The following is a 13245-nucleotide window of genomic DNA, read 5'->3' on the forward strand; positions in this document are numbered from 1 at the left end:
GATGAAAATATCCTCAGATACCTGTAAAACTTTGCTTAAAACTTCATTTTACCCTGAAACAAAGGCTTACCTGTACAGCGGCCGTTCTTAACAGTAAAGCCTTCACCACACTGAAAAACAAAACACTTATATTAACATTTTAAAGAAAGACACAATTTATTGAAAAATATAAACCATACCTCTGTGTTATTATCAAGCATGGACATTTCTCTGTCCCTGGGATACGCTACTTGCACCACCGATTTCATTTCACCAGGCTGAAGGACGCGCGTGATGAAGCTACCATCAGGCCAAGAGACCTCCAGCACAGACGCAACATCGTTTCCTAAAAAACATCACACAATATTAAACAATCACTGAAGAATCCCAAGTCATAATTTAGCGCTCAATGGTAACTTGTTTGTTTGTGCGCACTACTGTAAAGAGGCTGATAACTAAGCATCAAGACATATTTTTAAATGTATTTATAATTTTACAGGGTGTTTTGCTTTTGTTTTGTAAATAATAAGAGACATTTGGCATTTAGGTTTATTTTTTGTATTTTGCACACAACCTTGAAGTGACCTTTTACAAGTTTCAGCTATGTCCAACCTACAACATGTCTTTACAATATGTTGTGTGTGCCCCCACAAGTCTAAACACAGCATTCTGATTAATACTGTGTTTGTGGAATATGAGTTAAGAAGCGGAATCCGCCTGTTTGAATCCATCTCAGAAGTCAGCCATTTTGCCACTTGCTGTCGACCGAAAATGACATCGCAGTTGCTCCGACAACCAATCGGTTGGTCATTTTCAGTCGACACCAAGGGGCAAAATGGCCGCCCCATGAGATAGATTAAAACGCCTAGATTTTGCTGCATACCTCATATTCCACAGAGCAATATTATTCAGACAGACTAAGACTACTGTGTTTAGTCTAGTGGAGGTTGTTAATTAAATCCTCTTCCCCTGTCCAGTGACCTCTTAACCGTGGCACAGAGACCGAACAGGCATGTTCTCTTTTCGTTGCTTTTGCACAAACTTGATTTTAGCTACTCCACCAAAGTAGTGTGCGCTGAGAGCAAGCGCCACAGCTCTCATTCACTCCCTGGACCAACACCGACCCCATGTGTCAAAGTGTGGCACTGCAACACTCTCTCCCCCATCTTAAAGGGCTCTTTAAGGGCAGGTGGGTAGAACATATTATTGTACAAACATTTTGGGGTCGACTTCACATTTAAATAAGGTCTGAATCCCTTTATGCTTCAATAAACAACAAATTAAAATGGCCCATGTTGAATTGACTTTATTGTAAAACGTTACAGTATAGTTACCTAAACCAAAGTGAGCAACAGGTTCCATCTCACACAGGTACCCGGATCCTCCATCAATGATGCGCATGTGAGCTCCACTCTTCTTGGTGAATACCGTCACCTTAGCACCTCGCGCGTACGAGCCGAACTGGGTGCGAGGGATGACTCGAAGCCATTTATTTGTTGAGCCCTGACAACCGTGGACAGGTTAGCATAACAACACACCCGAGTGAGTTGATCATAAGCACAAAAAAAACTTGCACACCTGCGTGACTTTGAAGACAGAGATTGGTTGTGCTGCACTCTCTCCGTGCGCCAGCAGAAGGTCCAACTGGCCGTCTCCATCCACATCAGTCACAGTGCCACCTGTTGAAAAAAGGGAAAGAGATTTATTTCACCGCAGTGCTGACCTAGAAAAGAACCTCACTGTTTGTGTGGAAAACTCATCTCATCCGACAGACCTGTTCCTCTGCCTTGAGGCTCTGCAGCATCTCCCACATGAAGCTCTTGGATGAAAGGGTCAGCATTAGCTCTTCTTGACACCCTGCAAACACACAAACACAGTAACTGATTCACCCATCATGCTGATAATCTCACAAATTTTGATTGTTTATGATGTCTCATTCTCCTGTTCTTTATTCTTCTCATGTATCAGAGACAGGATTGTAGCTTTCAGATGACAACCGTATCACATTGTTTCTACACGTACGGTAAACCCGGTTCATTTTCTATACTGCTTATCATGTTCAGTGACGCACACATTCACAACTACGGACAATTTAGAGCAGGGGTCACCAACCTTTTTGAAACTTAGAGCAACTTCTGACTTGGCCAACTTAGGAACTGATTAATGCGAAGGGCTACCAAAGACCAGTTTGCTACAAACGTCTGAAATAACAAATTTGCTCACATTACCGTTAATAATTAAATTCAGCTCAGGAGAGGCATGCTGGGTGTCGATGCAGACAATCGAAGCAGGCAAACTACGTTTCAAAGGAACTAAAAGCAGACCTCCATTTGCGGATTGGACTGTCGCAATACCAAATTTTGTGTCGGCGATACATTTTCCCAGAAACTATCATGGTAAGCGATAGTATTTTAGTAGTTAGCATGATAGTAGCTTTTTTAATGGCACTGAAGGCAATGTGATATCATTTTCAGTAAACACCAAGTAGCAAAATGCCCCCCCTTCCCCCCCGAGATGCTTAATTAATTTATATTCCATAAAGGCAATAATAATCAGAATACCGTTTTTAACAACCAGTTGCTCCAACACCCATCACTCTGCGTTGTTAAGTATTATTGGATAAATGTGTGTGTAGATATATATATATATTTTTAAAGAAAATTATTTATACAAAATAATTGTGAGAATGTTGAAACCTATGCTAATGCTAAGTTAGCATGCTAAATGAATGCTAATGCTAATTTAGCATGCTAGGTTAGCATGCTAAGCTAATGCTGATGCTAAGCTAATGCTGAGTTAGCACATTAAGATAATGCTAAGCTAATGTTAAGGTAATGCTAAGCTTTAAACAAATCACAACAATTATCGGCTTACTTATCGACATCGGCACTTTCTAAATTGGTTTATCGGTATCGGTTGAAAATGGCATTATCGTGTATCCCTAATAAAAACTGCCCAAAATACACAACTTATATACTACTACTACTTCTACTACTAGTTCCGTAATTACTTTGTAATTTTAACACAAGTTATCCTTCATTGGCATTCAACTTAGCATTCAGCTATTAGCATTCAGCTTAGCATTCAGCTATTAGCATTCAGCATTCCTACGCAATTTCTCCAGAAATTGCACTTAGTCTAGTTTATAATTTGAGTTTGCCCTTCCTCAGTCTCATACTATATAAATTAATATAGTAATAATATTTTTAATGTGTCGATTAGGCCAGCATAGCAGTACCAACTTCAAATTTGATACTTACTGTAAGTATTAAATTGTTACTTGTTATATAACTTTTTTTTTTTTTTTAACTGAATATTCAGACTCACCTGAAGAGCCTGTTGGGGGCATTGCCTTTGTAGGCAATATTGTTGAAAAACACTTCAAGCTTCCTGTCATTGTCAAAGTCAGCTGCTATAACTGTGCGAATCGGAGAGGGGGATGCAAATCCTGCAGTCGCAATATTCTGCAAGGGGAATATTTGCCAGGCTCAGCACTTTTTAGACTTCATCACCAAACTGTGCTACACTCCTTACCTACCCTGAAATTAGAGTTGCTGCCTTGCAGGTAAAGCCTGTGGGGGCCGTTCCAGTTGCCGTAGACAATATCTGTCTTTCCATCGCCATTGAAGTCTGCCAGTGCTACTCCTCGACCATGTTGGTTTCGGTCCTCCACACCTTTATAGGTAAACATAGTTAAGACATAATTTATTCATCAAACTATTTGCAAAGGGAACATTGGGCTTAAAACTTTGGGGGGGGTCGTTATCCATCCATCCATCCATCCATCAACTTGACCTCCTTTCCAATTTAGAGTCTTCAGTTAACTAACATGCTTGTTTTTGGAAGGATGGATGGTTGATGGACTTCCTAGAGAAAAGCCAAGCAAGTATAGGAGAACATGCCAACCCCTCATGTTAGCCGTACTGCCCATGGATGTGTCATGAACGAAACTGAAATTAAGTTGCACTCAAAGGCAAGCTTGTCATTCTCACCTGCTTGCCTGGCGACGTCAACAAAAGTCCCATCTCCATTGTTCTTGAACAGAAAGTTGGCTCCTCCCTCATTGTCGCAGAAAACATCAGACTTGGTATCGCTGAGGATGGGTCCGACTACAACACCACGTCCACCTGCATCAAAATGCAACTGTGAATAAAAATTCCCTCACACTGCAAAGTTCAAATCGCCACAAATTCATTTTCAGACCTGTGAGCTTGTTGACTCCGGCTGTGGCAGCGACATCAGACAGGGCGACGATGCCGTTTGCCACATCACTGGCAGCCGTGTCCATCTCTAGGAGAGCGTGCGGTCCGACGTTGCCGCTGGCGTAGTTTGCCACGTAGACTGAGTAGCGGCCTGTTCCCTAAAGGAACACATGTGAGAGCTTTCAGGGAGCGATGGTTTTAAAAGAAGATCAGGAGGAAAGGTGTGATGTGGAGGGTCAGGTCACTAACCTTTCTGTCAATGCATGCTACAGAACGTCCTGCCATGCGGGTAGCAACACCACGGCGCAAATTTAGCTCATCGCTGAGGAGATCCTCAAAGCGACCATTACGAAACTTGAAAAGCTTGTCGAAGTAAGTGGCTCGTCCTGGAATAATAGTCAATGGTCATAAGTATAAATACATCACATTCATTCATTCATTCATTCATTTTCCGAACCTTGCTCCTCACAAGGGTCGCGGGGGGTGCTGGAGCCTATTTCAGCTGGCTATGGGCAGTAGGCGGGGTACACTCTGAACTGGTTGCCAGTCAGTCGCAGGGCAAGATCACATACATATTTCTGTTAACTCATTTGCTCCCAAAAACGTATAAACACGTTATATTTTAATTATTGCCATGGTTAGAATCTAACCTGAAGAGGTCACTTCAATCAATTTTAGTTATTCCAAAAAATGGCCATCAGGTGGCAGCAAAGTATTCGAGATCAACCAGGGCCATGTTGCAACAAGCTCTTTTCCTTGATGTTTTCAACAGATTTGTGAACAATGATGAAACTTATCCATACAGTTACAAATATACTTTTGAACTGATGAAAGAAGCTAACCTTTCTTTTGCTAGGTTCCATGCTTTTTAGCAATAGAAGACAATATTCTGTGGGCCTTGCAAAATCAGTCAAAATCCAGTAAAACAGTCGGGAGCGAAGGGGGTTACTTCCGTGAAAATGGCTGGGAGTGAATGAGTTAAAAATAGTTAATTATTTGGGAAAAAATGACGTCAAAAGTAGTAGTAACAACTTTTATATACTTGTATATACATACAGTAAATACTGTAGTATATTTAAAAGTTTTTCAGGGAACAAAATTCAGCCCAGGAATCTTAGTGACATTAAGTGCTATAAAAAATGGATGGATGGCTGATTAATAATTACCTGAGTATGCATTATTTGTGTTGAGGAAGTAGATTTCCTCCCGTCCATCTCCATCCACATCGCAGGCTGTGACCCCAATGGCGTTCCCACCTACATCTCTCAGAGCGTAGTAAGGTGAGGTACTATCATCCACTGCAATGTTTACCAACTTATTCTGAGTACGGTCATATTTCAACACCAGGTTAGGCCCGTTGTATCTGAAGGTAGAATGGGAAAAAGTGAACAATCCAGACACAGACGCGCTGTCATTATTCATCAGCCTTTCACTCACCCGGCCACCACCACTTCAAAATCGCCATCACCGTCCACGTCTGATACTGCCATTCCATAGTTGAGCTGTGCTGGATTGTGCAGTCCGTCAGGAGGAAGGATGGTCTGTGTAACTTCCTGGAACATTGGGTCACTGTTCTGAGAGTGGGATTCCCCCCAGAGTCCAATCAACAGGACCAACAGTCCTATAGCCTGCATTTCTGAATTCTGGTGACACGAAGAGAAAATACTTATGGATTCATTTACAAGAGAACAACACTATACACGCTATTCTAAAAACGAAACGCCCAATATTGTCATTTAAAGTGATTTTAAGAGCACATTCTTAAATGTTCTGCTGGACATATTAAATTATTAAATATTAATTTCATACGTTAAAACATGTATTCATTTATTTAAACTTAACATGGGACATGTTTGGTAATGCGACAAATATTCAATATTTAAGGAAGAAAAATCACACGAATAAATTACTCAAGTAAATCTTTATTTTATTTATTTATTTATTTATTTATTTATTTATGTATGTATTTTAATTTATTTATATATGTTTTACTTTTACTCAATAAAGCAGCAGGACATTTTTGCGCTACTCTACCCATCGCTAATGTAGTGAGATCAAGATGCGCATACTTTCCCAAGGGAGCTTCATTTATGCATTTAATAAAATAATAACAAAAACAAATGTTGTACTTACGTACCTTACAGTTCTAACCGCGAGTGGAAATGAAACCGAGAATGGTGAGATTCTGCAGCTGTGGTGATGCTAGGAGCTGCACACGCCTATGTTGCACAAGCTTTACAAAACAGTAGAACGTAGGGAACGTGTTAGCCAATCACATTTTAGGCTAACTGTCCAATGGCTGGCGAGTGTAAGTCAGATACATAATGAAAATTCTCATGAAATAATGGTTTGTTATAACACATCACGTCGATGAATTGCAGTACAAAACAAGTAAAAAAAAAAAAAAAAAAAGTTTTTACAACAAAACAAATTTGAAACATCGTCTCCCGAACAAGGGTTGTGGAAACTCTACTTCCCACAATCCTTTGCGCTCGGAAAATTGAGTGCGTCACTCCTGCGACAAAATCTGATCAAAACACGGGTAGGTTCAAAGTAATATCATTTAACCTTTATTGAAATTTGACGAATATTCACGTGGTGAAATGTCACTCGTTACCTTTTTATTGCAACCTCGATGAATGAAAAATTAGCTGAGTAGCTTTGTTTGGCCAGTTGTATCTTAGCACACAGTGATTATGGTAGCCACGATAATCGTCTTAACTAGACAAATTAATTAGTATTGTATATTAATTGTGGTATTGTTAATTCCTCCAACCCGTGTTGTTTTGTTCTAGATACAAATCTACAATGGAAACGGAACAACCAAAGAACGACAGTGCTTCAAACACACCAACTACATCTCAGTCCAAGAAGCCAAGCCAGGCTCTTTATGTGCCAAAGAAACGACTCAACGCATCGAAAGACAAACCTCATATTGAGGGAGAGGTCAAACCAAGACCCAGGCCTCGCTACACGGACAAAGCTCGAAAGAACGCCAAAAACAAGAAAGACAAGGCAGGAGCAGGAAATGAGCACGCACCCGTAGGATTGGTTGGAGCTGAGATGCAGAGTGGTCACACAAATTCTGCTGTAGAGGTTGATCGGCTACAAGTTCCAGAGGTGAAGACCAATGGAGAGCTCGACTCGGCTGATGTTACCGATGCATCCTCATGTCATGAGGAAAACGCACAAGAGGAAAGTTGGGACACCTTATTTAACGATGATGGGGATTGTCTCAATCAGCGGCTGCTTGAAGAGGTTGGTAGGCCTTTAACTAAATTGAAGGCAATCGAAACAAATTGTAGTCATATTCTTATAAATTGTTGCTTTAGGACAGTCAACTGTGATGTTGTTGAATTATTTTACAATGAACCTCCCTTTATGAGGAAGAGCATTTTCCAGACCCAATTATAATCGAGAAGAGAGCAACATTCTATGAGAAGAATACTTTCCCTGTACATTTTTGTTCACCAGTAAACCCTATATCTATGTCTTCAATTTGGAAAAAAATATATCTTAATTTACACTTTTTAAAGCAGTGGTACCCAACCTTTTTAAAACAAAGAGCGACCTCATGGTTACTGGTTATGTGAGGGCAAACGGTAAACTAAACAAATACATGGAAGGATGACCTTGAAAAAAAGCATATTAGATTGCAATATTGAGGGGACAAAAAAACAATTAGGTTATTTTTCAAAATCATTCATCCTTTCTTGGCATCATCAAATTTTGATTCCTCTCTCCAACTGCCGTCATTTCCTTTTCCTCTTTACTCCAGCTGTCTTTGAGTGAAGGTGGAAAGACGAAGTCAATCCAGGAGGCCAGATTTGATTATTACAACATGCACCGATTTGATGATGACGTCACGGACCAGAGTGAGGAAGACCTCGCTCACCTCATTGAGATCTACGACATTCCCCCTGACTTTAAAACAGAAGATCTTTTCAAGTTATTTCAGGGATACCAGTATGTAAATTTCACATCCTTTCTACTCTGTCCTCACAATGTTAGGTACACTTGCATGATGTAATCCAGTCCAAGTCGTAGATCAAAAATTAATAAAAAAATAAATAAATAAGACAAAAGCACTGTCATTAAGATAATTTAATTGAAACACTTATAATAATATATTAATAGTTAATGTAATATGACCAAAATTTGTGACAATGTGATTAAATATTGAGCATTATTTTAGTCATCAGTGTCCAGTTTAGCTCAAGTTAATAGAACATAGGCTTTTTTTTCTTTAATTTTCTTCTATGACTTTCCAGGCAGAGAGGCTTCGATATCAAGTGGATTGATGACACACGCGCTCTCGGTCTCTTTTCAAGCCCAACTGCAGGTAAATAAAGCACTAGTGTGGTTCACGGGAAAACCACTTAGAGGATTTAAAAATTCTGCACACCCCTATACAAATGTCAGGTTCTTGTGATTAAAAATATATATTTAAAAAAAAAATAATAATATTTTTTTTCCAATTTTATTTATATTTATTCATTTATAATAAAATTTTTCCACCATTAATGTGACCTATGACCTGGACAACTCACTTGAAAAGTAAAGGATTTATTTTATTTTATTTTTTTAAGACATTGTAAGTAAAAATAAACAACTTAGATCACATGCTGTGGTTGCACAAGTGTGCACACCCACTTATAAGTGGGGATGTGGCTCTCTTCTGAACTACCGCATCCAAATTCATGTTAAACAGCACACACCTGCCTCCATTTAAAGTGCATCTGACTAACTCTAAACTTAAGATGTTCTAGTAGGCTTTTCACCCTTTTTTTTTTTTTTTGGCCTTCCTATCAGAACCGTGAAGGTTTTATGCTTACACTGACTGGTATTTGAAACTGTTAATGATAACTTTAACTTTAATTAAGTCCCCTGTTTCAGGTGAAGATAAACAGCATATCATGTTGTTGCTGTAAGTCTTGTCTATTTTATTTTTAGCCTGTGAAGCATTAAGATCCAAACATCCACTGATGAAGGTGCGACCACTCTCCAAATCCAATTCCCAGACGAAGGCCGCAGCTCGTAGCTTCTCTGGTAAGATTTACAGTGCCACTCGATGATTTGTATCCATTTTCTTCTGTCATGCGAGACACATTCCTTCCTCCCATCGTCAGAATCCCCCTCGCCTGCTCAGGAGAGACCTCAGACCAGCGCAGCCCTCGCTCGCAGGCTTGTGATCGGCGCCCTCGGTGTGAAAAGCACTGAAACGAAGGAACAGCGGGAGGCGGAGAAGAAGAAGCTCCAGGAGGCCAGAGGTAGATAAAAAAAAAAAAAAAAAAAAAAAAAAAGTGGACTAGGGCTGTCACTATCCAATATTTTTAGAATCGATTATTCCATTGATTAATGAATGAGTAATTGAATACTTTTATTTTGTCCAGACTTAATGTGATAACTTCATTATTTTTCATGTACAATCAATACCTTTAAAACCATTTTTTTTCACTTGCTGTCAACTGAAGATGACATCACCTGTGCTGAGGAAATAGATAACGACCAATCACAGTTCACCAGTTTTCTGGGTTTGGTCAGCAATCTGAGCCATGATTGGCCCTTAACAGTTTTCTGAGTACAGGTGATGTCATCTTCACTCGACAGCAAGTGGCAACATGAGTTTTTAAAGCTATTAATTGTTTATGAAAAATAATGAAGTTATCACATTAATTATAGACAAAATATTATCATCTTACCATTGGAAACGGTAAAGTATCCCTATTATGAATGAATAATCGGATAACATTTTATTTTGCATTAAAGTGGATTACAAAACTTTTTTTTTTTTCCCCCATTTACTTTTTGCCCCAGTTATTGTTGCTTATTGGGTATTGTTTAGTGGTCAAAAGCAATTTGCCAATAATTAAAGGGATACTTGACTCATTGAGCATTTTCAGCAGTAAAAAAAATCAATATTTTGTCTATAATTAATGTGGTAACTTCATTATTTTTCATGTAACAATTAATACCTGTAAAAAGTAATTTTTGCACTTGCTGCCAACTGATGATGACCTGTGCTGAGGAAGTAGGTAATGACCAATCTTGGCTCAGTTTGCTGACCAACCCCAGAAAACAGGTGACCCATAATTGGACGTTACCTACTTCCTCAGCACAGGTGATATCATCAGTCGACAGCAAGTAGAAAATTTACTTTTTAAAACGGATTAATTGTACATGAAAAATAATGAAGTTATCAAATTAATTCTGGGCAAAATGTGATCTTTTCACTGCTGAAAATTGTTCAATGAGTCAAGTATCCCTTTAAGCAATATCATACGAGAGAGATTGATATTGTACTCACCAATCTTTATGAAACTGATTCAGTCACGGTCATCATTTTCCAAAAAAAAGCAAATGTTAACAAATGTCTTACTTTGATTCAACATGGAAGATTATCAAGGACTATAGAAATTAGAGAATAAAGGCTGTTTGAGACGCTGAAATTGGCAAATTTAAGTCAAACAGTTGCTCTAAATGATTACACAATTATTAAAACAGTTGTTGATTAATTTGATAATGACAGCTCTACAGCACACCCATGTATATTTACTTATTTATTTTTTAATCATTAAGAAGTCATCAGCGAACTTCTGGAGTTATTTGGCTGCACTGAGAGAAAAGGGGGTGAATAATTTCACACACCCTACTTTTCAGTTTTTGTTTTGTTTTTGTAAAAGAAGGAAATCCACGATTCTGCTGTAGGTAGCCCACCAGAGGGTGACAAATTTCCTAACTTCTGTCAAGGCAAAAAAATAATAATCCTTGATGGACCAACTCAGTGTTTGCATCAGCATACTTTTACCACAAGTGGGAGCTCTTCTCCCACTCAGCAAATCAAGTGCAAAGTTGCATTGCGTTTTTGGTCAAAAATGAAGTTGCTGTCTGTCCACTGTTGTGTGGCTCAAAGCAAGTCTATAATCAGTGCTGCAGCCTTTCCCTTCACAGAGGGAACATAAGTATATAGGCACAATAAACCACAAGTGGCTGTCCACTGAACTGCCAGCCAGGAAGGCAAAAAAAGCTCCTTTGTCCTGAGTATGGATGTCCTACTGTGCTCTTTTAGGAGCCAGTGCAGATGTGCATCAAGTCCTGAACAATTTGTCCCCAGCCTTGCTGCCACGTGTCTTTGTGTCCACACTCGTACAGTATTTATGCGCTTACTCAAATCTATGCGAGGCGCGATTTGGCTTCACAAATCATGCCAGTGTGAAATGTCTTTCACTAATGAAAAGACGAATATTGTGTCTGTGATTTCTCCTCCAGAACAAAAACGTCTGGCGGCCAAACAGAGGGAAGATGCTTGGGAGGGATGGTGATTGGAGAGAAAACTTCTCCACTTTGATTCGCTTGGCTCGTGTCAGGCCACGCCCGGAGACATCAAGTCCCACCATCATCCAAGTGTGCAGTGTTACGTCACTCCAATTTGTAGACTCATCATGTTTTTTTTGTTTTTTTGTTATATAAATGGGTGGATACTCCTCTGTGGTTACCTCAATATTTGCCTCAACTCTTTGTTTTTTTTTTTGAAGACTCATCAATTCACTGAAAACTACAAGCAACGTGTCTCTATTCTCCTGTTAAGATGATATGTTTTGTCACATGCACTGCAATTCAAATGATGCACACAGAGACATAACTTTGTAATCCTCTATTACCAGGCCATTTAAAAGAAATATTACATTTTGAAGTTGATTTTAAAAAGTAAATAGCAGTCAATGTTTAACTTATCAAAACGATATGTCAGATTGCTTGTGTGCATACAAGTCATTGTCCAGTAATGTAAATACTGTACCATGTCTTTCTCTAGACGTGTCTGCCATGTGGTTTAAATGCTGTATTGCATATTTTTAGTTTTCAATGAGGGAGCAATGGTAGTTATGTCATGTACATAATCTCTTGTACGAGGAACCTCCCATTGACTTCTTGGGAGTCATTTGAGGTGAACGAGTTCTTCAATTTGAGTATATGAACTGAGGACTCTGTATTTGACGGAATCGTGGAAATAAATTGAAGGGGGGGAAAAAAACGTGATCTGTGTTTATTTCATGAAATGTGAATCATTGAGTTATTAGCCATTGAGCAACGTTGAGCCAGGAGTGGTGTTTGTTCATGAAAGGTAAAGAATACCGGTAACACTTTCGATTACCCACATTCTTATCATTGAATGTAAATGTCACTCACTGTATATGCCACATTCCTCATTGTAACTTGATGTTGGGTCAACTCAACTCTGGCACGTTCACTTTTTGTCTTCTCAGCACTCTGTTGTTCCAAAGTGAAGGAGAAAAACATTTTATGTAAGCTAAGTACAGTCTACTGGATGAGACGGCACAATATCTAAATATAAGACTGGACACATGGAACGCTGCCATTTATTTCAGCTGACAACTCTTGAAAGTTACGGCTGAGCTGAAAGAAGAGGATAAATTTCAAAATAAACATGTTCTTGTTTCAGGTGCTTTGTTCTATTCTTAAATGTCTGTGTCAACATTTGCTCTTGTGGAATTAAAGCAAATTTCCTAAATTTGACCCTCCCAAAAAAGGAGTTGCATCTCCCTGTATTCTTGGCTCACCCCAGCAGCTGAATCATCATGTGTGACCCAAAATCTGAGTCAAACGCCGCTTCTTTTGTGAGTGGATGCTTCATATGTAGTCATCAAAAGGAAGTGATGGATGGTTCCTGAGGACCACTTTAGTCTTCAGTGTGTTGTAGTACACTGATATCACAGAGCACATAAAACATTAGACATAGTCCAAAAAGAAATAGTTTCTTTCTGTTAAAAAGAATTGTGATGTGCTAGCAAAAAGTCGTGCTAGCTATTTCAGTGACCTTAGTTCAAACCTTTAAAAGGAAGGCAGCCCAAAAAATTTCTTTAGAATAATGTTCTACTTGTCTAAACACGGTATTCGGATCAATATTGTGTTTGTAGAAATAATATGACTTCCAAATGGTTTTATCCATCTCATGGGGCAGCCATTTTGCCACTTGCTGTCGACTGAAAATGACATCACAGTTGCTCAGGGCTCAGGTATTGACCAATCACACCTCAGCTGTTTT

The 13245-nt window shown here is 39.1% G+C and overlaps 2 protein-coding genes across 3 annotated transcripts; one reads left to right on the plus strand and one right to left on the minus strand.

Annotated features, from left to right (window-relative positions):
* Positions 1-35: 35 nt before the first annotated feature.
* On the minus strand, positions 36-5815 carry crtac1a (cartilage acidic protein 1a). The gene is made up of 12 exons (XM_077523742.1): positions 5619-5815; positions 5348-5544; positions 4431-4567; positions 4183-4339; positions 3972-4106; positions 3518-3654; positions 3307-3443; positions 1754-1836; positions 1558-1658; positions 1314-1482; positions 180-325; positions 36-110 (listed from the first exon to the last, which is right to left on the minus strand). The coding sequence occupies exons 1-12, from the start codon at positions 5813-5815 to the stop codon at positions 36-38; spliced, it is 1671 nt and encodes a 556-aa protein (XP_077379868.1).
* A 780-nt stretch (positions 5816-6595) lies between these two features.
* Positions 6596-12662, plus strand: r3hcc1l (R3H domain and coiled-coil containing 1-like). 2 transcript variants are annotated; one of them, XM_077524320.1, is made up of 7 exons: positions 6596-6723; positions 6977-7439; positions 7960-8147; positions 8453-8523; positions 9135-9230; positions 9311-9451; positions 11451-12661. In XM_077524320.1, the coding sequence occupies exons 2-7, from the start codon at positions 6990-6992 to the stop codon at positions 11501-11503; spliced, it is 999 nt and encodes a 332-aa protein (XP_077380446.1). In that variant the 5' UTR covers positions 6596-6723; positions 6977-6989; the 3' UTR covers positions 11504-12661. The 2 variants fall into 2 exon arrangements, with proteins under 2 accessions (XP_077380446.1, XP_077380447.1); XM_077524321.1 differs by lacking the exon at positions 6596-6723 and having other exon boundaries at positions 6751-7439; positions 11451-12662.
* The last annotated feature ends 583 nt before the right edge of the window (positions 12663-13245 follow it).

This window comes from Festucalex cinctus, chromosome 6 (genome assembly GCF_051991245.1).
Source record: "Festucalex cinctus isolate MCC-2025b chromosome 6, RoL_Fcin_1.0, whole genome shotgun sequence".
Classification (NCBI taxonomy): Eukaryota; Metazoa; Chordata; class Actinopteri; order Syngnathiformes; family Syngnathidae; genus Festucalex; species Festucalex cinctus.